The sequence below is a fragment of the Triturus cristatus genome, chromosome 1_1 (genome assembly GCF_964204655.1).
Source record: "Triturus cristatus chromosome 1_1, aTriCri1.1, whole genome shotgun sequence".
Taxonomy (NCBI): Eukaryota; Metazoa; Chordata; class Amphibia; order Caudata; family Salamandridae; genus Triturus; species Triturus cristatus.
The window spans coordinates 1071955779-1071980545 of NC_140579.1; the positions used below are offsets into that span (position 1 = coordinate 1071955779).

Below are 24767 nucleotides of genomic sequence, written 5' to 3' on the forward strand. Positions count from 1 at the left end.
TGTTGCCGTCGCATCTCGCAGAGAGTGTCGCCGCTGCAGCATCGCATCGAGCGGAAGCGTCTCGCATCATTCCGGAAGTGTCTCGCAACGCCGAAGAAGCGTGTCGCCATCGCAGCCATCGTAGCTGTCGCATTGCACCGCATCGAGAGAAGAGTCTCGCATCGAGGAGGAAGCGTGTCGCCATCGCAGCCATCGTAGTTGTCGCATTGCACCCCAACCAGAAAAGCGCCTCGCATCCACGGAGAAGCGTGCCGCCGTCGGAGCCACTGTCGTCGCATCTCGCAGAAGGGGTGTCGCTGCTGCAGCATCGCATCGAGCGGAAGCGTCTCGCAACGTCAGAGAAAAGTGCCGCTGCCAAGGCCGCTGTCGTCGCATCTCGCCAAAGGTGACGCCGCTGTAGCTGACGCATCGAGTCGAGCCTTCTCGCAACATCGGAGAAGCATAACGCATCTGGAAGATCCCGTCTTTATTTCTTTTGCACCAAGAACTTCAACGCATCTGCATCGCTGCAACACTTTCGTTGCCCTGCATGTCGCATCTAAGGTACATTGACTTAAAGTGTCGCATTTAAGAACTTAAGAGAAACTAAGCAATCTTCTACCAACTAAGCAACCATACTGTGTATTTTTAATCGTTTAATGGTCTTGTGATAATCCTATATAAAGAATCCTTATTTTTAATATAAATACCTGTGTGGTGTCCATTTGTAGTGTTGTCACTTGGTTACTGTATGTGTTCACAAATGCTTAACCTATAACGCTCTGAGATAAGCCTTGTCTGCTCGCGCCAAGCTACCTAGAGGGTGAGCAAGGGGTTGTTTTAGTAGTGTAACCCCTTACCCTGACTAGAGGAAAGGTTCCCTGCTTGTCACAAGTACCTACCTGTGCCAACCAGAGAACCCGGATTCTAACATTGGTGGTCAGCGGTGAGGATTCTGGACTTGCATTTGTGACTCATGTACAGTGATTGGTGAACACTACTTAGTAAATGCAGACCTTAAACGCAACCAATACTTGTTGGTAGATTTCTTTTTGGGACTTTCTATTTTTGAGTACTGCCAAACTTAACCATGGTGGAGAAAGCAGCATCCGTAGTCTCTGTGAATACTGAATGGGAATGGGAAGAAGAGAAACTGGACAGCTACCCGTTGAGACAGCTAAAGTTCTTCTGCAGGAAATTTAAAGTTTCTACAACTGGATGTAAAAACAAGGCAGAGTTCTACAAGGCGCTGAGGGCCTGGGTAGAAGCAAGGAATGCCATGGATGATGATAATGCAGATGAGCAGCTGGATGGGCCAGTGGGCTCAAGAGGAAGGAGAACCCCTTCCCCTGCTGGTAGCAGTGTTTCTAACCACAGTCTATCTCCAGAGGAGCTGGCAGATAGAAAAGAGTGTAGGATGCATGAATTGGAGCTGGCCAAGCTCAAGTTAAGTGGGCAGTTAGAATTGGAAATGTAGAGTAGAAAGTTAGCCCTGAAAGAAAAGAAGCTACAATATGAACATGAAAAGGTTTTGAGGGAGATGGAGCTGAAAGCCCAGAGTCTAGAAAAGGCTCCCTCTGGTGGCAGCACACCGTCAGTGCAGGTGGAGTCAAGGGTGTACATACCCAAGGACGTGGTTAAGGAATTCTTCAAGAATGATGACATAGGGCAGTGGTTTAAGGCCTATGAGGTAGCCATGTCTTCCCACCGGGTCCCTGAGAAAGATTGGGGAGGGGGGTTGTGGGGACGGTTCCTTAGTGAGGGGTGGGATACACTGCTGGATTTGCCTTCAGATGATTATAATTCCTATCCCCATATGAAGGCTGCTTTGATGTCTAGGTATGGGTTCACCCCTGAGTTGTATAGGCAAAGGTTCAGGGGTTGCAACAAGATTCCAAACAGTACGTATGTTGAATATGTGACTTTTTTTTGCAGAGCACTGGATGGTTGGGTGAAGGGTAGCAAAGTTAATGATTTTCAAGGGCTTCTTGATTTAATGGCATGGGAGCACTTCTCTAGTAATTGTTTTCCTGAGCTACGCCAGCACCTGATTGATAGTAGGCTGACTAACCCTAGGAAGCTTGCTGAGGAGGCGGACCGCTGGGTCAGTACCAGGGTCCACAAGGGTCAAGTGGGAGATTCCGCCAAAGGTGGGCAGGGTCCCCAGCAGAAGAGTGGAGGGGACAAGTGTAAACAGAGGGAGTTCCAGAAGAGGCCCCAAAGTAATCCCCAGGGGAACCAAGGGAAAGGTTCTCAGCCTCCCCCACCACAGAAATCGCCCGGGGCCCCGACAGGTATACCTGTTCAGAAGGGGCCCATCAGGTGTTACAAGTGTGGTAACATGGGGCATTTTGCCTCTGATGTGAAGTGTCCATTGTTTGGTAAACCAGCACCCACTGGTGCTCCATCCCGGCAGGTGACTAGTGTAGCCCTGGGGGAGGAGATGGGTGTCCAAGGTGGGTGGGGTCCCACAGAGATGTCCCTTGTCTCCTTAGGAGACCGTGAAGTTGTCCCCCAAACCCAGCTGCCTGAGAACACTAAAAAATACAGGTAGTGGGTGACCATAAATGGCCATAGGGTTGAAGCTCTCAGAGACACAGGAGCCAGTGTGACGGCTGTCAAGCGCCACCTGGTGTCTCAGGAGCAGGTTGTCCCAGGAGCATTCTATCCGGTTGTTGCCGCCGACAACACCGAGAGTCACTGCCCAGTGGCTCAGGTTCCCTTTCAGTGGGGGGGTCTCTGGTACTCTTCAGGTAGCTGTGAGGCCCGCCATGCCTGTAGACTGTCTGTTAGGGAACGACTTGGAGAGCTCACCTTGGGCTAAGGTGGAGCGGAGTGCTCACCTGGAGATGTTGGGTATGCCGGATTGGGCGTGTGTCACCACACGGTCCATGGCAGCCAGTAGAGGTACTCAAGAGGTCCTGGAGCCTGAGAGGGAGGCCCAGGGACCGGCCTTAAAGAGAAGGAGCAGGGGGCACGGGAAGCCGGCCCCTGAAGTTCCCACGGTCCAGGAGGGAGCAGACCTTGAGGGGGATGCCCTGGAACCTACAGGGGAACAGATAGCTGAACTGGGAGACCTGCCTGAGCTGACCCATTGGCAGCAAGAAGGAGGACCCTCCAGGGAAGAGTTCTGCAGGGAGCAGAAAGAATGCCCTTCTCTTGTGGGTATGCGGCAGCAGGCTGCAGATCAGGCCAACGGTGATCAGTCCGAACACATTTCATTTACTGGGAGAACGACCTCTTGTATTCTGAGCCTAAGGTTGCTGAGCCTGGGTCAGCCCGTGTGCTGGTGGTACCCCAGCGCTTCAGAGCCTTCCTACTGGGGCTGGCTCACGATGTACCCTTAGCAGGACATTTGGGGCAGGACAAGACCTTAGAGAGGCTTGTCACCCACTTCTTTTGGCCCCAAATGCGCAGTAGTTCAGATACTCACTGCAGAACATGCCAAACTTGCCAGGCAAGTGGGAAGAGTGGAAGGAAGCAGAAGGCTCCACTCCAACCATTCCCTGTGGTCGGTACCCCATTCCAGCGAGTGGGGATTGACATTGTAGGGCCACTGGACCCCAGGACAGCGATGGCCAATAGGTTCATCCTGGTGGACCATGCCACCCGGTTCCCGGAAGCCATCCCTCTGAGGACAGTGACGGCCCCCGTGGTGGGACGTGCGCTGATGGGAATTTTCTCCCGAGTGGGATTCCCTCTAGAGGTGGTGTCTGACCGAGGTACCAATTTCATATCTAAATATATGAAGTCCCTTTGGCAAGAGTGTGGTGTAACCTACAAGTTCACCACACCTTACCACCCCCAAGGAAACGGGTTGGTTGAGAGATTCAACCAAACCCTCAAAGGCATGATAATGGGCCTGGAAGGACCCATGAGGCGTAAGTGGGACGTCCTCTTACCATGCCTTCTCTTTGCTTACAGAGAGGTGCCACAGAAGTCTCTAGGGTTCAGCCCCTTTGAGCTTCTGTACGGACACCCAGTGAGAGTACCTCTAAATCTGGTCAAGGAAGGCTGGGAGCAATCTCCCAGGAAACCTCCCCAGAATGTACATAGCTACATGCTGGCCTTCAGAAACCAGACTAGGCGTTTCAGGGAACTTGCTGAGGCAAACCTGGAAGCCAGCCAGGAGGAGATGAAGCGGTGGTACGACCAGAATGCCACTCTGGTAGAGCTTCAGCCTGGACAGAAGGTATGGGTCTTGGCCCCAGTGGAGCCCTGTGCGGTCCAGGATAAGTGGACCGGTCCCTTTGAGGTGGTGGAGCGCAAGAGTCCGGTTACCTATTTGGTGGACCTGAAGTCTCCTAGGAACCCCTTAAGGGTCCTACATGTCAACCGCCTCAAGCCCCACTTGGAGAGGTCCCAAGTGGGCATGCTCTTAGCGACAGATGCTGGGATGGAGGAGGAGACCGAGCCTCTTCCTGACCTCCTGTCAGCCAAGGAGCAAGATGGGTCAGTGGATGGTGTCATCCTCTCTTCCGCCCTGACCCCTGAGCAACAGAATGATTGTCGCCAGCTGCTGGGACAATTTTCTGACCTGTTTTCCCTGGTTCCCGGTGTCACTGATTGGTGCGTCCATGATGTGGACACTGGGGATAGTACACCTGTGAGGCACAAGGCCTACAGGGTGACTGACAGGGTAAGGGCCTGCATCAAGGAGGAGGACTCCAAGATGTTTGCCCTTGGGGTAATTGAATCCTCAAGCAGTCCTTGGACCAGCCCAGTGGTCTTGGTCCCAAAGGCTGCAGCGCCAGGAGCCACACACGAACTCTGGTTCTGTGTGGACTACCGAGGACTCAATTCAGTCACCAGGACTGACGCACACCCCATCCCCAGAGCTTATGAGCTCATAGATCGGCTAGGGGCTGCCCACTACCTCAGCACGTTTGATCTAACGTCTGGGTATTGGCAGATCGCCTTGACCGATGGGGCCAAAGAGAGGTCAGCATTTTCCACCCCTGATGGGCTTTACCAGTTCCGGGTTATGCCCTTTGGGATGAAAAATGCCCTTGCCACCTTCCAGAGGTTGGTCAACCAGATGTTGGTTGGGCTGGATTCGTTCAGTGCAGCATACCTGGATGACATCGCAGTGTTCAGCTCCACGTGGGAGGAACACCTGCGCCACCTCTGGGAAGTGTTGATGGCGCTGCGGAGTGCAGGCCTCATGATCAAGGCAAGTAAGTGCCAGATCGGGCAGGGTTCAGTGGTGTACTTGGGGCACCAAGTTGGGAGTGGCCAGGTGGCACCCCTTCAACCCAAGATAGAAACCATCCTGAATTGGGAGTCGCCCAAAACCCAGACGGAGGTGAGAGCCTTCCTAGGTCCCGCTGGGTACTACAGGAGGTTTGTCAAGGGGTATGGCAACATTGTTGCCCCCTTGACAGTGCTGACTTCAAGGAAGCAGCCCAGGAAGGTGATCTGGACTGACACCTGTCAGAAATCTTTTGAGGCCCTGAAAGCTGCTATGTGCACGGCGCCCGTGCTTTTGGCTCCCAACTTCTCCAAAGAGTTTATCGTTCAGACAGACGCTTCAGAGCATGGTGTGGGGGCTGTTCTTTCACAGATTAATGAAGAGGGCCTAGATCAACCTGTAGCCTTGATTAGCAGGAGGTTACTTCCACGGGAACAGAGATGGAGTGCTATTGAGCGTGAGGCATTTGCTGTGGTCTGGGCGCTAAGAAGCTAAGACCATACCTGTTTGGATCTCACTTTCGGGTTCAGACAGACCACAGGCCCCTCAGATGGTTGATGCATATGAGGGGTGAGAATCCAAAGCTGTTGAGGTGGTCCATTTCCCTACAGGGTATGGATTTCACGGTGGAACATCGCCCTGGTACAGATCACGCCAATGCTGACGGTCTGTCCAGATTTTTCCGCCTTAGTGATGAGGAACTCCCTGGGGTAGGGTAGTTCTCCACACTTTTCAGCTGGAGAGGACACGTGTTAGACCTGGCACCTTGGCGTGAGTCTCCCTTCCACTTTTTTTGTCGCTGTGCCTCATGTGTTTTGCTGGTGTTAGCTGCTCAGAGCACTGTGCCACTGCTAACCAGTGCCACAGTGCAAGTGCTCCCTATTTAAAATATATATGTTGGTTGGATTCCATGATTGGCTTATTTGGTTTACTGTCAGACCCCAGTAAAGTGCACCAGGAGTGCCCAGGGCTTGTAAATACAAATGCTGCTGGTAGGCTTGCAGCACTGGTTGTGCCACCCACAGAAGCGGCCTGGTAAAATGTATCTAAGGTCTGCCATTGCAGAGCCTGCATGCAGTCTGGTACTGTCATGCTGACTGGGTAAGTGCACACACTTGCCAGTCCCTAAACCTTCCCTTAACTTCATATCAGTCACCCCTATGGTAGGCCCAAGGACAGGGTGCATTGTAAGCATAAGGTAGGACAAGCCCTGATGTGTGTGGCATGTCCTAATAGTAAATTACAGCCATTTTCGTTTTTCACTATTGTAAGGCTACCTGTTCTCCATAGGCCAGAATGGGCTGTTAGAATTGTTACATTCTATGATCCTAACAGACCCAGGGAACATGGTAGAAATTCGAGTTTAGTATGCCTGAACTCAGAATAATAAAATACATCTTTTAGTAAAGTTTATTTTAATATTCTGTGTTTGCAAATACCACTTTTAGAAAGTTGGTATTTGCTTGCTTGACCATTTCAGCCCGCCTCTGCTATGATGTGTATCTGCCTGTCTGGTTGTGTGAGTGACAGGGCTGGGGAAACCCAGAGGGGCAGGGCTAGGTAGCCTGGTGGTGAATAGGAAGATTGGCAGTCAGATGGGTGGGAGGAGTACACCTAGGCTCTGAATAGGGTTGTGCTCTGCTACCGCAATGCTGGCTCCACCTCCTGCGGAGCGGCTGATGTCTCTGCCCTGCACCCTGAATAGAAAGGTAGAGTCATGTCAACAGAGTGCCCAAGAACTGGTTTGGACTGGGCAAAGGCCCCTCAACCCCAGAGGAACAAAGGAATTAGGGGTATAAGTATTGGGACCCTGCTCCCAAGAAATTAGATCCTGCTGAAACAAGAAGAACCTCTGCCAGAGGAGAAGGAACTGGGAAAGCTGTAGGAGGAGTACTGTCCCTGACCTGGGGGATTGGCCTGCAGTGGTTGCCTTGCTGCTGAAGGAGAGGAGAAAGACTACTAAAGACTTTGTTTCAACTTGTGCTTTAAAAAGATCTCCAAGGGCTTGAACTGAGCTTTCCCCCTGAACGAAGTCTCAGGACCAGTGGACTTCACCCCCAGCTCCCCAGAGTCTTTTGGAAGTGCCTGCTGCTGTTGTTGGGCCTTCTGAGGGACTGCGTGTCGCAAGGAGCTGGAAGCGCGACGCAAGGAAGAGAAGCATGCCGCCGTCGGAGCTGTTGCCGTCGCATCTCGCAGAGAGTGTCGCCGCTGCAGCATCGTATCAAGTGGAAGCGTCTCGCATCATTCCGGAAGTGTCTCGCAACGCCGAAGAAGCATGTCGCCATCGCAGCCATCGTAGCTGTCGCATTGCACCGCATCGAGAGAAGAGTCTCGCATCGAGGAGGAAGCGTGTCGCCATCGCAGCCATCGTAGTTGTCGCATTGCACCGCAACCAGAAAAGCGCCTTGCATCCACGGAGAAGCGTGCCGCCGTCGGAGCCGCTGTCGTCGCATCTCGCAGAAGGGGTGTCGCCGCTGCAGCATCGCATCGAGCGGAAGCGTCTCGCAACGTCGGAGAAGAGTGCCGCTGCCAAGGCCGCTGTCGTCACATCTCGCCAAAGGTGACGCCGCTGTAGCTGACGCATCGAGTCGAGCCTTCTCGCAACATCGGAGAAGCGTAACGCATCTGGAAGATCCCTTCTTTATTTCTTTTGCACCAAGAACTTCAATGCATCTGCATCGCTGCAACACTTTTGTTGCCCTGCGTGTTGCATCTAAGGTACATTGACTTAAAGTGTTGCATTTAAGAACTTAAGAGAAACTAAGCAATCTTCTACCAACTAAGCAACCGTATTGTGTATTTTTAATCGTTTAATGGTCTTGTGATAATCCTATATAAAGAATCCTTATTTTTAAAATAAATACCTGTGTGGTGTCCATTTGTAGTGTTGTCACTTGGTTACTGTATGTGTTCACAAATGCTTAACCTATAACGCTCTGAGATAAGCCTTGTCTGCTCGCGCCAAGCTACCTTGAGGGTGAGCAGGGGTTGTTTTAGTAGTGTAACTCCTTACCCTAACTAGAGGAAAGGTTCCCTGCTTGTCACAAGTACCTACCTGTGCCAACCAGAGACCCCGGATTCTAACAGAAGGCCACAGGTTTCTCACCTGACACCGCCTGTTTTTCACATTTCTAGAAGGATGGCTAGTGGCGTAAGATAGGCCCAGATGACATGGAATGGCTGATAGGTTGTTTCTTTGGAGTATAATTTAACTGGGTGATTTACTGATGAAATAGGCCTGGAATGCTTGACAGAATTCTAGGTATATGTCTTCGTAGGAAGACTACTAAATTGGCACAAAGATTGCTACCCAGTTGTGTATCATGGCCAGACTTAGTCATGAGCATATGTAGGTTTATTCATAGTTACAAGTGGCTAGATGTGTAGGGTGCCTGATGGCTATTTGTGGTTTGTTTAGTAGAAGTTATGTTGGCGAGGCATGTATTGCATACTACAGATAACAAAGAACATGGCAGCCAAGGAATGGCTATATCAGCAGGGCCACTGGGTGAAACGTGTATATGTTCACGGGTTTATCGGTGGCTGGCATGCTGAATTTAAAGGAATGGTGGGGGGCAGGGACATATTGATTAGCCGAGTCACTTGTGGTCAGCTAGCGTTTCCTTATGAAAGGTTTGTGGATCAGCTTGTTGCTTTACAGTAATACGAACACATCTGTATTTCTCTCTCTAAGTGTGAGGACCAACAGCTCGGGCACCTTGTTGACTTCATACTAGAGGTTCGCTCCTCTTCCTCTTCGGAAGCCAGACTCTTCTCTCACCATGTTAGTGACATGAATCGCCTCATATTAGTAGAGATAATGAATCGTGATTACTCAGACAGATCTAAATATTACAACAATCCCTAAAAACCATATCTGTCGACTATTTTGACATTTAAACACTGGGCAATAAATGACCAAACGTGATTACCACTCTTTTCTTAGACTGAAAATAAAAATTAGGACATTTTCCATCAATATTTGTCTACTACTTCCAGAGATATAAACATTGAAACACTGGGAAGTAAATGCTCTTTTATTAGACTGAAAATAAAAATTAGGACTTTTCATATCTGACAGAAGTTAAACTAATAAGTACTTTTTTCCTGTAGCATCGGCTATATTTAAATTTGAACCATTCATTAAATCAAATGACCTTTATAAAAATGGTGACATTAAGAGTGTGTTGAATCATTGACAGCTTAGCATTTCCATTCCGGGTCACCAATTAAAAAGACCCCACAATCTCTATGCCAACGATATCTTGTCTCTCAAAGTAAGATATTCCGAAATCTTGTGATACTGGAACTGATGTTTTCTCTGGGATCTTACAGCAATAAAGAAGCGATATTTTTTGCTACTGCAAACTGGCCTGCAACACATTCCGATTTGGCATTGCGGGGGACAAGTCATTGCATTTAATTGCTAACTTTCTTCAACCCCTGCCTTTTCAGTATTGCTGTGTACACACACACACACATGCACACATATACCAACACAAACACAGTGCGTACATACCTCTCACCCCTGACACATGTCCACCGTATTTTCCTTCCCAGGGCACTTTGGCCCTGACTTGCAGTGCCCTCCACTACTAAATCAAGTTAAGGGCCAGGGCACATAAAAGACAGCTGCAGCATCCATTGGGACACATTTATCCTTTGTGCGAATGTTATGTTTTACTATATTGTAGTGTTTATTTGGTGAGTCTTCGTATACTGAAAGGAAAGCGTCTCTTCAGCCGGTGGCTAATGTTGGTAATTGTTCCACTGAATTGAGTCGGGTCTATGCCTCCCACCGCACAGTTTCTCCGCAAAATTGCTGCAGTTACTCCTAGACTTTGAGAACAAAATCTACTTGTTACTTGTGATAGCTCAGTTAGAAGATATTTGTTCTCATTATTCACATTTGCACTCCATTAGTAGGAGTTCATTTCACTATGCCCTAATCCTTTGCCCTTCACACTTGCAGAAAGAGTTGAAAACTAAGTAAAAATTGAGGGAGAAGAGGTGGCAGGGAAACTGACATATTGAACTTGATCACTATTCATGTGTATTACAATATCATCTCAATTGTATTTGCTGGCGTCGTTTTCAAGGAGTGATTGGTGTTTATTACTGGTGTTTTTTTTCAAAACCATTCATGTGCTGCGCAGATCGGCAGAGCAGTTTTCTCATTGAAAGACCCACTTTCTGACTGTCTTTCGTTTCCTTTGACTCTGATTGCTCCGTATCGGCCTTTCCCGGTTTCAGCTAGAGCCGCGCCATTGCCCTCCCTATGGACCTGGACACGCATGTCAGTTACCTGCTCAACAGTTCCAACAGCTCCCTGCAGAGAAACCCATCCAACTTCAAGGTCGCCTCCAGTGGCCGCTCCTTCCCACGAGTCACCAACCCACAGAACCAGTGGGACTACAAGAACATCATTGAGAAGCTGCAGGCACGGACCAACAATGCTAGGAGCGGTGCGCAGCTTGTTCTATGAAGTGCAAACCTTTACAGTTATGCATGCATGAAAAGGACACAGTCAATTATACACTCTGTGTCTGCGTAACATGGTGGAAGTGTCTGATGACTCGCATACAATACACACAGACTAATCTGCATTATGATAAAAAATGTAGGAACATGATCAGAAACAGATACTTGTAAAGCATGCAACATTAACGTTTTATAGTTACAGAGACTGTTGTAGGATGGACTGTTTATAGAAAGAGATCAATTGATGTGGCTGTATGGGGCTATAAAGCAATCACCAGGAGATATAGAAAAACCATTGAACCATTTACAAAATCCCACGCTTACAGGTGAAATATGTTGTAGTCATTCCTTAGGACCTCATTTGGAGCAAGGCGGTAACAGGACATCTGTCAACAATTTATGGCTGTTCCATGAGCCTACCTCTCAGTTCCTCCTGCCTCTTTTAAACGCAAAGAAAGCTCTGTGTTCCTAAACAGTTTAATTCATATCTTGTTGATAGGACATCCCTGGCGATTATGTTGACTCGACATGTGGACTCCCACAATACTCTCTCTTGAGGGATGCACTTTTCATTATATATATGGGGGCTTATTTAAAAGCTCTGTGCACCGCCGGTGCGGTGCAGTGTGCTGACTCATATTTAGAAGGCCATACAAAGCCACCCTGTGTGGCTTTTCATTGCTTTGTGCTTTGTAAATACGGCCCCTTTTCAGGCTTCACTTTGCGTGAAAGGGGCATGCCATGGGTGTTGCTGTTCCCACGCAACACCCATGGATTTTGCCGCATTCCCAGATTTACAACATTTGATAAACCTGGGAATCTGTCAGATTCCTACGCCTCCCCAGGAGATGTGTAAGGAGGCGCAACGAAGAAAAATGCTTTTAATTCTCCTCGTTTCCTCTTTCAATGCGAGCTGCGTTCTGCAGCACATGTAGAAAGAGGAAAACACCATCAATGATTGTTTATGTGCACAAAAACAATCATCCCTGCAACGCAGGCACTCTTGCACCATGGTGCAAGGGTGCCTGCGGTGGCAGCCTATTGTGTAAATTGTTGTAAATATGACGCATCCCTGTGCTTTTAAAATGATGCAGCTCGGCAAAGCAAAATGGCTTGCGGCGCCGCGCTTCGTCATTTTGTTGTAAATAAGGCCCATGGAGACCTTCCAAAATCTTCTAATATTGCGGGGGTAGGAATTCACATTTATGCTTATGATACACTAGCTAGAGGCATAGTGGGATACCAGACTTTCTTACTGTGGGAACTTATTCGCAGGTAGCACGAAAAATCTTTTTGGGAGAGTTACAAAAACAACAGACATTTGTTGCAAGAATAGTTTGCATTAGACCCACTTTTGATATGCTCTACAGCTGCCCATAGGTAACCACTGGGTCGGATTTTGGGAACTCACATTAATTTTCTAAATTGTTCTGATCGTCGTAGGTTGAATGGAAGGCCAGGATGAAGTTATTTGAGCCTTATATTCCAATAAAGTCTATGGGCAAAGGCTGGCATGTTAAAGACATTCCGCCTCTAAATTCCTCATTGGCTGTGCTGGCACTCAGGTGCACTGGGTTTTTGGTGCATTTCCCTTTGCCACACCTCCTTAGACAACATCTCACTAAACCAATACTATACAACACCATAGTACACTACTAAGAACATGTAACAGCTCAATATCCAACACTGCACCCCACCACTGCCTTACGTTTCACCCATAAAGTTGTGGCATCAATGCTTTCCTTACTGAGACAAAGAACGGCATATCTAAAGCATTCAGGTATGGATTAGCCAATTTTTCTGGCTAATCCACATCCATTCTGGTAAATGCATCTAATTGCCTAAATACAGTGAAGAGGTAGGATTACCTGGTGGCTCTGTGGACTAATGCACCCACTCAAGGAATCTGCATTTGACACCAGGTTCACAGGTTAAAATCTCAGCAGGTCCACTAAGCTTTTTGATCTTCTATGATGATGAAATGTGTACCAATTAGTTGGGTAAAAATACATTTCTTTTACTCAGCTCCGAGCTGCCCCAAAGGGGAACATGCTCTTTAAAAATATGTGTTATGTCATCTTATACATAGCATGAGACAGGCAGAATTAAAAAAAAAATTTACACAACTGAGTGACACTGCATAGTAAAAGATTAAGATATGGGGAGGAATGATTAAGTTATAAAAACTTAAGCATGGAAGAATAACATCCAGCTTCTTTATGGTATTCTTTTGGATCCAATTCTACCACCAGCTCAGATGGACGTTCTGGGATCATTCTTCTAGCTTATGCAGCGATGGAGCACAAGCAGATGTTGTGGTTAGTGGAACTTGGTACATAAGCAGGATTTTTATGGTCAGTGTCCTTTCTGCTCCACAGGAAGTCATCAACACCCTAGAAGAACGCTTGAAGCCACTAGTCGAGGCTGAACTCTCAGTGCTTGTGGATGTGCTTCACCACCCAGAGCTGCTATTTATGGAAGGGACCGATGCCCGGATACGATGTGAAAGTGGAGGCTTCATCTCCAAGTAAGAAGCTATAAGGTGGTGCTGTGGGAGACCTCTTCAGACATTGGAGTACATTCCTGCACCTCATCATGCCTATCTTTTTAAACCTTCTACTTTTTTATTAGTGTCATCATAGGCTGTGTTTTTCTGCTGTTTAGCTTTACCGCTATCTGTTTGCCTACTTAGCTAAGTCTCATCTATCTATCTATCTATCTATCTATCTATCTATCTATCTATCTATCTCTATCTGTCACCCCCAGGGATGCCTTCCCACTGTGAATTCTTATAGGTGCTTTCTCAGGATTCACTTCTTTCACACAGAATGCTAAAAGCTCCACATATGAAACATACAGTGAACTTACTCCACTAGCCCTTGAAAAATAACTTGGAATATTTGCTTTCCCATTTCATCTTAGAAAAGGATACAGCAAAAAACATAAGCCCATAGGCATGTGACCGACATGCCCGTAGTCTCCTGCCTCAGGAAATTAATGGTGCATCACACAAGTCCATGCTAAATTTATTAATAATTTGTTCCGTTAACTCAATATATTCCATTTTACCATCAAATTCTTTGATATGACACTCTAAAACATACATAAACCACTGCAACCATTCATCTACTGTCACATTAACAAGTATTCTTTATCACCAGTAGTGATTAAAGAGCCACAACTGTCCAGCTATAAGGGTCAAAGGAATCCAACATGCTGCTTGTTGACCAGATTCCTACTCTACTGAAGCAGAGAGACCACACTGATTGTAAAAGTGTTTCAATCTAAAGAGATAACAAGGTTTAGGTCTTCAAGATGGCAACTCAACTCTGATCAGATTGGCCTTGGATGGCAAATCATGGAAATTCCCAGAAGTCCCCCAGTGCTCCTCCCCATCATCTAGTGGACTGGTGGACTATGGCATCCCTTATAATACAGCTCAACAGATTTTTGGGCTCTGTCCTGCCTCCATTTCTACTTACCTGTATCTGCTCCAGCAGATTTAGATTGGCCAGGACCCCATACTATCTTCTTGAAGAAGATTGACTTCATTTTTGTTTATCTCAGACATGCTGCTGGATGTCATGGTTCCTCGCCCCTTTGCCACCGAGCTGAAGACGGGTGTATCTCTAATGTACAGCTTGCTGGGGCTGGGGCTGTCGATTACAAGCAGAGATGCACCTGCCAGATCCTCTCCAGCATGTACTTCCCAGCCTGTGACACTGATCAGAGGCTTCCAACAACAATAAAGAGAGGACTCTACCCAGTTGCCATTTTGCCCCATGACTGGACTGTAGTGGTGGTCCTTTATTTCTGTTTCCATATCCTTTGTGTCACCTTTGGTGGCAGGGAACTCATCTCAACAGCTGGTGGGCTTCCTGTATAGTGCTGCAGCTGATGAAATCCAGAGCTCTTTCAGGCAACAGTTCTGACCCTGTGGGATTTTGTGCCCCTCCTTGAGTCTGCTATCAGCTATAGGGGTGATGATCCAGCATGTATTTTATACCTGAGCTGACATTACTAAGAGACACTGGAGCACTAGACTTGGTGACTTGGACTTCCTACTTCTTTATTTTTTTTGAAGATTGTACCCTAAGATGGATGTTCTATTGCAGTTATTTCACAACATATAGACCTAGATGTTTTGAATGTTATGCAGGTCTGCAGCTGGCACTGGGGCCTTCATAGAGCCAAGCCTATCTTTCACTTATCCTGGATTCCTGTTAGTGGAACTGCTGCAGTCAGCCCACAACCTGAAGCTCCCCCTTTCCTTATTTGACACACGGGAGGTGGCTATCTTGATTTGAGGAAGGGCACTGTCTTTGTGAGGTGTTCTCACTAATGAAACAGAAGTAGCCGTTCCTTCCACTATAACCTTCTAAGACTAGTCCAGTCACCAGTTAAAAACAAAACAAAGGTAGGTCTCCCTCCACTACTTTGAGGTTTAATCCAGTGCTTAATTTGTAAAAAATGTAAGTGCCAGGGCTCTCGTTAGGAGGTCACTGCAGCTGCCACCACACATTGCTCTGCTATGCTACCAATGATAGTAATAACACAACTACTAACCATCACACTCCTACAAGTGTGACAGTTCATGCTGTTCCAGGGTGCCAAAGTTATAGGTAAGGCCAGGGTGGCAGGTAATAGTAATTTTAATAAACATAACATTAAAAATAACCTGGTTGTGGTCATCTGTAAATTACCTAAACAGCGCCACCCTGTGGCAGGCTGTCCCAAGCACCGGTGCTGACAATTAAGTGCTGGTGCCGAGCACCGGAAACCACCGGCTCAAATTAAGCACTGGTTTAATCACAGTAATGAAAGAATAACTTCCATCAACTGCTACAACTTAAAACAAGGCCAGTCACCATAATACATTTGTACAATAATGATCTATACAGCTGCAGCTGAAATACTAACTACTACTAAGGAGCCGATTCCGGCTGCAAAACGTACTGACCGACACAGACCCGGACCGGCGACCGACCGACACGGACCGGCGCCGTACGACCCGTGCAGTACGATGCAACGCGTGTGAATTACAACCGACACGTACGGAATACAAGCCGTACATCCGAGCCGTAGGGAAAATAGTGATCCAGCCGGAAAACTGACGCGATTTTCACCGACCGACACGAACCCAGAATGAACCTGACAGGCCCGTATCCGCGATGTGCGACCCGCGCAGTACGATGCAATGCGTGTAAAACCAAACCGACTCGCACGGAGAACAAGCCGCACGACCGACACGCACAGAAAACTGGGCCCATAAGTAATAGAGACCTCCGCGACCGACGCGTATGAAACACAGAAGATAGGCAGCATGAACGAGGCGGAGAAGCCCTCACGAGACAACATCAGCGTCCGTTTCCGTCAGATGAACGTCTCTTTCATGCCTACAAAACCCAAAGGAAAAAATACAAAAAAAGGACCAAACAAGCAATGACAAAGCCAATAAATATCAAATAAAAAAAACCTGGGACAAAGACACACCCACAACTCCAACTATATAAAAGACTACAATCACTACCATGATCCCTTGCAAACAGGAGACACAGCCAGCAGCAAACACCATTACACAGCAACCACAGACACACTCACAACTCACCCATCACACAACCCACACACCATCAGCACCTCATCCAAAAGCACACACACATACAGCCAGCAAAACCAACACCAACCCACCCTCACTTGCACCCTCACACACACATCACTCACCACCACCACCCATCACCATGCCCCCAAAGAAGAATCCAAAGTTCACAGATAGTGAGTTAGAAGTGCTGGTAGACGAGATCATCAGAGTAGAGCCACATTTTTTTGGTACATTGGTCCAAAGGACCCCCATGTCACAGAAAACAAAGATGTGGGCGAGGATTGTGGACAAGGTGAACGCTCAAGCACCAGCAAGGCGCACAAAGGACGATATCCAGAACAGGTGGTATGACGTGCGCAGGAGGGGCAAGAAACTAATCGAAAAAGATCACGCCCTGAGTCAGTGCACCGGCGGTGGCCCTCCTGCCAATCCAGTCTACTTCAGGACCTGGGAGGAGAAGGTGCGGGACTTCCTACCACCAGAGAGCGTCCATGGGCTAACAGACATACCAGAGCCTGGTGAGTACACAAACAACATACCCAAGATTGTGTGGCAAAGGGACAGTGAAACCATGCACCGCAAGCAAAGCCACAGTAACCAATAGATAATCATCCCAAGATGTGTATGCCAGTCAGACAAACACAATACCTGCCATCTCATAGTGACTTGGAACTGTGTCATGACATGCACCAACCTACAAACAAATAGAGCAAGGCAGTGGCACAAAGCTAAATCGACAATGCCAGACAGTTTGCCACCACAAATACACTACCTCACAGTGCAGCTGACTGACAGGAAGGAATACTGGGGATGCAGGTGAAGTGAGTGTATCCAAAAATATGATGGGTTCTGTAGTCACAGATAATGCTCCCCCTCCTGATTGGCCCATCAACACCTCTCTGAAACATGCCCACATCATAGGGAGTGGAAAATGACTGACAAGATGGCTGAAACTGGGTCCTGCTGTGGGGAGCTCAAGGCCCTGGTAGGGCATGTGCGCAAATCAGAAGCAGGACACCACTGACTGACATCCTGAAAGACAACTTGCACGCCCTCCAATGGAAGCACGTTTGATGATGGGAAGTCTGGCTGGGTGGGAAGGAGGACTGACAGCTCTGCCCATACTTATCAGCATGTGGAGACCCCCCTCCCCTCAACACAAACTCCACACAACTCACCGTGTAGAATTAATTGACCCACACCTCAGTGAAATATCATCAAAAGATACCCCGTACTGGGTGCAGCTGTGTGAAGCACAGGGGCTCTCTTTGGACTTGTAGCCAAACAAATACCAGGATTTCAGTCAGCCATTTGCCATTGCTGTCAGACCCCCTCACAGGAAAGCAGAGTCAAGAGGGAGGAAGTATGGGCATTCTGGGAAGGGGGAGTAGCCAAGAGCATGATGAGAGTCACAGTCACAGACAATCTACACCCACCCACATGGCCCAGCAAGCATACACTGAACCATGCGCGCCTCACAGAGAGTGGGAAGGGACTGACAAGATGTCTGACACTGGGCTCTGTTGTGGAGAGCACAAGGCCCTGCTGGGAAATGGGCAACAACAATCTCAAACTCTGTCCGCGACAAGCTGGAAAAAGCAGTGCACAGGCAGGCATCTGTTCGTACAGTAGAAAATGTAATGTTTGTGAACCATTGATGCCTGTAGAAACATAACTCACATTGTGTGTCTCTTCCAAACACAGGTGGTGCTAGGGACCCAGCACCAAATGAAGAGGATTCCCAGGCCCAGACTCTGGTGGACACTGAGCTCTCTGGTTTGACTCTGTCTCTGTCCTCTTCGGATGACGACGACCAACCTGGCCTCTCCGGTGTGAGTCATCATGCAGCACCAGCAGCATCAACATCTGCACCCCCTGTACCCACGCCTTCAGCATCTGGACACCGACAGGGCACCTCCGCCAGCACGGACAGACCAAGGCCACTGAACACCCACAGCACAGGGACACAGGACCCCCCGGAAGCTACAGCAAACACCACCAGCAACACCCCCCAAGTTGTCCCAGTGTCACCTGTGCGTCCCGCCGCTGGTCCTGCCCGTGTAGATAGGGGTGCTGGGAGGGGTGGGAGGCAGAGGGCGCGCCCTGCAGAGGGGTCTGGACTGCATGATGACCCCCAACTGGCACGCATCATAGATGCGTACCAGGATAGCACCGGAGGATTTGGCCAGGTAGTGGGGATCCTCAATGACATGCAATAGGAGCAGGCTGCCCACTATCCCCGCATGGAGGCAAAGTGGGATGCCCTTACTGCGGTGTATCGTGACATACTCCAACGCCGCCGCCAGATCAACACAAACCTGTCCACACCTCCCTGTGTGGCCACAACATCTGTTGCAACACCATCTGCCAGCGCCACAGGGAGGGAGGAGGACGCTGGCGGAGAGTCCCCTGCACCGCAGAGGCCTGCACCTGAGGATCCCCCCCCCCGGAAGAAGAGGAGTCGTTCGAAGAGGGACATGTGAGAAGCAAATGTCCCAGCACATCCCCCAGGGCCTCTAAACCTGTTCTGTACAATGTTCTTTGTGCGCAACCCGTTCACCTTGTCCAATCGCACACAACTCGCCCACATGACATGGAGGGTTCATGTTGGGCCAATGTAGCAGATGACTGTGGACTTCACTCTGGACATTTCATCTACCAGCACTTCCAACTCTAATGTGAACTTTGGATTCCAAAACCAATGTACAGCACCCACCATCCTGTGCTCTTTCCTCACACATGTTCAAAAATAAACTCACCAGTACACCATACTTGCCTCTGTTGTGATTCTAAATTGTCATCTGTCATGGAGATGTCGATCTGCTACACAACACAGTGCATGCCAAATACTGCAACAATGTGACCAACGTCAGGTGAGTCATGGTGACGTGACACATGTGAGGGAGACACACCACAATGGCAACACAACACATACTCACCATGGCCATGTTACTCATCACACACAATGATGGTGACCTGAAACACATAGGTATGCACAACCACAACACCGATCCACAGTCAGTGATAACAAGTCTACAGGTGAGGTAAGCAAATGTCACTCAGGTGTGGGAAGACAGACAACGCACCTAACAAAGCATAGCAAAGGTTCATTACACATCAGCAACCTGTTTATTCCACAATAGTTGCAAGGCAATTGTACATTACGGTGGACACACGGTCACAGAGTGTCTGAGAATTGTAGTCCAGGGGTGTGTGGCACATCACTTGATGTCAATTGACTACTCCCACACTGGTATCGGATTCTGGGTGTTGGGGGTCAGCGTTGAACAAACAACCGGCAAATTACCCTGTGAAGGACAGACACAAGACACAGTCAAAAGCACAGCAAAACAGGAGTGAAATGCAATACACATGCACCAAACATGTCACAATAAACCTACACAAAAACAAGTTAGCAGTACTACCCTATTGTGGAGTACACACCACCTGAATGGACACATCACTGCACGCATCCAGTCAAGTGGCACACAGACACACTCAGACAGCAACAGAGTAGCCACAACACATTCCAGGCTAACTCCATACATTGACATAATAACCCTGGAAACTCACATTCAGGTGAAGTTGTTGATGAGCTGTGAGCGGACGTCACCCTCATCCTCATCATCACTGGCATCTTGGCCCAGGCCGGGATCCTCCACAGGTGCCAGAGGTTGGTCATCGTCATCCTGGATGAGAGGCACCTTCTTCCGCACTGCCATGTTGTGTAGCATGCAGCATACAAGGATTATTTTGCACACCTTTGTAGGTTCATATGGGAGGGCCCCTCCGGTCTTGTCCAGGCAGCGAAAGCGGCTTTTCAGGAGGCCGAATGTCCGCTCAATCATCCACCTGCTCTGACCATGTGCCTTATTGTAGCGCATCTCGGCTGGTGTCACAGGGTTCCTGAGTGGTGTCAGCAACCACGGCATGTTGGGGTATCCGGAGTCACCTACACACACAAAAATGAACAAGTAGCTGAGTTTTGTAGGAGTGCGGAATACAACATTGACAAACACACACATTGATAAACCGTCAGTACGCACCGACAAGCCAGGCTGAGATGGCATCTGTGACATCAGCGTTGCAATGCGACTACTCCTCATTATGTAGGCATCGTGCGCAGAACCAGGGAACCGTGCACACACACACGTGTGATACACATGTCTGCAGGACATACCACCAGAGCATTGATTGAGTGGAAATGTTTCCTCTTCCGGTATGCCTGCTCATGTGCCTGTGGTGATATCAGTGTCACATGTGTCCCATCAATAGATCCGATGACGTTCGGCATCCTCCCCAGTGTATAAAAGGCATCCTTTATTTCAGGGAGTTCAGCTGGGCTCGGGAACTTGATGTACAGGTCTAGGAAATGCAACATCCCCTCCAAGACATTGCGTAGCACCCAACTAAACATAGTTTGCGACATACCACCAGCATTAGCCACAGTGTACTGGAAGGTACCAGTAGCAAAGAAGTGCAGGGCTGCCATCACCTTCACCTCTGGGGTCAGTGCTGTAGGGTATGTCCGGCCAGGTAGCAGATGTGGCGCCAACTGCTCCGCCAACTCCTCAATCAGTGGCCTGGTGAAGCGGTACCGTCGGATGCAGTTGCGTTCCTGCATGGTTGCAACGTCTGGGAACGGTCGATGGACAGCAGGTGCCCTGCAGAACAGAGATGAACAAAGGAAGATTGTCGGTTCATCCACCCATGTGGCCATGCTCAATATCACATGATAGATCATGAAATTACACAATGTACTGAGGTGTGTGCTGTTGGGCATGGACACATATGTCACCTACATGACTATCAACTCACATCTCAATTCCACATGTCCACATGAGTCCCATGTAGTGCAATGGCCAATCATCTGGCTGTGTCACCCGACCTATGTACTGCTGTGACAACAAACACACACCACAGTGACAAGTGAGGCCTGATGTCAGATACCCAGGGTCCCTGTATTGCCACATCGACAATGCCATGGACATGGCGTATCACGTACACACCACAAGGCAGGCGTGAGTCCCACAGGTAGTGGCCACTGTTGTCTCTGCAGGCCCTACATGTACGTCTCTTAGACACACACACACACACACCATCAAGGTAGAAGCATATACCACATGGATGTGGAGACTGTCTCCCATTGGGCACATTTGATCAGCCACATCTGAGACACAACATGCACACAGACTGTGGGTGCACATCAGAATTTTGGCTACAGGTCTCACTGTGATGTACATGCCATCACCCCCAGGACTCAGGGTGTATGTGACATGCCCTAAACAGATCCAACATGAAACTGTGTGCGTGACTCATGCCCATTACTGTACATTTGCACATCACAGTGGTAATGTGCACGACACACAAACGATTCTGCCCCCATGTACACGTGCACAGCCTGGGAGTGTCTGAACAAATTGCCACCCAACAAACCAAATGTGGCCCCCCAACACACAGGGAATGCAGCCTTACATGCCGTGGGACACTGTGTCGGCAATGCTGTAGTGTGGTAGGTGTGCACAGGTGTCCCTGGCAAGTAATTGTGTGTTGAATCCGTTGAATAGTCACACCAATGAGCTCCGACGCCGGTGACAATGCGAACGCATTGCACGGTTCATGTCCGAGCCGTGCGTACGCTTTGCCATTGACTGCAATGAGGTCCGACGCGGTTGACAATGCGTACGTATTGCACGGTTCATGACCGAGCCGTGCGTACGCTTTGCCATTGACTGCAATGAGGTCCGACGCGGGTGACAATGCGTACGCATTGCACGGTTCATGACCGAGCCGTGCGTACGCTTTGCCATTGACTGCAATGAGGTCCGACGCGGGTGACAATGCATACGCATTGCACGGTTCATGACTGAGACATGCGTACGCTTTGCCTCTGACTGCAATGAGGTTTGACGCGGGTGACAATGCGTACGCATTGCACGGTTCATGACCGAGCCGTGCGTACGCTTTGCCATTGACTGCACTGAGCTAAGACGCGGGTGACTATCATGCATATGCGTCGGGCAGGCATGGTTCGAGACAGGCGTACGCCTTGGCCATAGAATCGTATGGAGATGGGTGCATGTGTATTTTCAAAATACGCGTTGTACTGTCAGTTGACCGAGCCGGGCGCACCCATTGGCTCTGGACTGTCATGGAGACGGATGCGGATTCAAAACTTGTTCGAGTTGTGCGCTGGAAATTCAGTTGGATGCCTACAACAATGTTGCAATTACTAGTGTGTCATGAAGGTGAAGATTTGAACGATGCGGAAGGTGTGTACGAGTCGTACATTTCCATGGATTGGCCCGATTCATAGAATGCAACCGTGTTGGACCTATCACTTGGGACACATGGCACAGATTCTGCCTCTGCAGCACAGATATAAGGCTGGCTGGCCCCCAGGGAGCTCACTTGCCTGCCCTACATGGTCCTGGACCACATCCCTGCTACCACTGCTGCTTTCTCTGCATCCTCTGGCTCCTGCGATGACACATACTCTGGAGAGGGCCCCAGCCTTCACTGAGGAGGAGAACCAGGCCCTGCTGGACGGGCTCCTTCCACAGTACAGCAAGCTGTATGGGAAACCAGGGGAGCAGGTGAGTGTGCAGTCCACTGCCTTCCTAATTGTGCATGTTATCTGACTAGCAGTACTAGCAGTGTGTACACCAGTGGCAAGCATTCTCACTGACTACTTTCATCCCCCAAAGTGTGTAGGGACATGTAATGAACAGGTGTTCTGCTGCTAAAGTGCATTAGTGTAAGCTTAAACTTCCCAGGCATTGTTAACATGTCAGACATGCAGGTGATTTGACCTTCCCCATGGTTGCACTACCTGTGTAACTCATTTTCCTTTGTGATGATGACATGTTTATCCAAATGTGTGCATCACAAATATGGGGTATGTGTGTTAATGTACTTTTAACTTTGTCATCCTCACAGGTTGATGCCCACCAGAAGCAGGAGATATGGCTGACCTTAGCCCGGGCAGTTCGTTCGGTGGGGGTCTACAAGCGCCGGATCTGCAACTGCCAGAAGAGGTGGCAGGACCTTCGGGGCTGGACCCGGAGGATAGCTAGAGTCCAGCTGAAGCTGTCACCTCCACGCAGGAGGGGCGGACACCAGACCCTGACCCCCCACATGCTCCGGATCCTGGCAGTGGTCTTCCCGGACCTGGATAGGCAGCTGAAGGCCAGACAGCAGCAGGAAGGGGGTAAGTCCATGCCTGATCTGTGTACTATGTCTGACATGAGAATTGCAGTGTTTTGGCCTGGTCACACTTCCACATTACGTAGGTCTTGTAGTCCAATACTCAGGTCCCTCAATTGTGTGATGCACCCTCCTCATCTGTTCCACAGGTGTGGCCCCTACAATCTGTTGCTTGTGTCACTAGGGCACTGTGTCCCTGCAGTCAGCTATGCTTCAGCTAATGGACAGCATCTGTCCCCGTGACTCTGTTGTGTGTTTCATGGGTGGTTCAATTGTTTGCCCAATGCCTGTTATCTGACATGTGATCTGTGTGTGCCCTTGATATGTGTTCCAATTGCTGGTCTGACTTGCCACATGTGGCTGTGGTATTTCAAACAAAACCATGCAGCAGGGGACTCCAATTTGTGGGCCTCAGGAGTATGTATATCAAGTATGTCGCACTTGCTTAGCCACCTGACTACTGTCCAGGGCCAAACACTGTTTCACTTAGACCTGGGCAGTCATGCCTCCTCAAGGGCATTTAGAAACACTCTGTAATCCCACTCCTGTTTATCAACTTACAGGTTGTGCTTAGTGACATGTGCCTTCAGTGACTGCTTTTGTGTCATTATGGTGTGGCTTCCTGTTACGTACAACTGGGGTGTCCATGATTTTGAGGGTCAGCAGGGCATCTGAGATGCGACTGTGTGAGACAAGACCTGTGGGACATATAGGTGTGTGATCATCTGACAGCGCACAATGGTGTATGCAACTGTGTACTTCAGGCAGCTGGGTTACATGCACAGAAGACTGTGATGTGCTAATGTTCATGGAGTTGTGTTTGCAGAGACTCATATGTCTGATTTGCATGATGTGGGGTCTTCTGGGTCCTGGATATGTTGTTTGCAGGGGATGGGCAAGTGCACTTGTCAGCTGCAGAGTTTGCTTTACCCCTGAGCTATGATTGTGACACAGTGCATACTGTTATTGTCTGGATGCCCTGCCCCTGTGACAGGAGACAGTGTTGATTGACTTTCCAGGCATGCCAGTGACAAGGCATTTAATTTGCTATGAGTGATCCTGCATTGTGTCCAAGTGTGCACCATGCACCCCATTGTGGCATTGACTATCAGGACATGAGAACATCATAGTGTGTGTTGCTGGCATGCATCACAAGCATGTGAAATGAGTCTCTGCCCATCCCTTCATCTGGACACCTGTACTGAGTCAGTGGCAAGAGATGTGCTGTGTGTATAGTGACATACTCCTACATGTTCATTTGCATGTCCAACTGATGTGTGGGTGGTGCATGTCGGGACATTGAGGTATTAG

At 48.9% G+C, this 24767-nt stretch overlaps 1 protein-coding gene across 1 annotated transcript in view; it reads left to right on the forward strand.

The window, feature by feature from the left end:
* ITPR3 (inositol 1,4,5-trisphosphate receptor type 3) overlaps positions 1-24767 on the forward strand; it is an 895552-nt gene that overhangs the window by 660344 nt on the left and 210441 nt on the right. Inside the window, 3 exon segments of the mRNA XM_085647149.1 lie at positions 1157-1161; positions 10428-10610; positions 13030-13178. Of these exon segments, the coding sequence (XP_085503275.1) occupies positions 1157-1161; positions 10428-10610; positions 13030-13178 (337 nt within the window).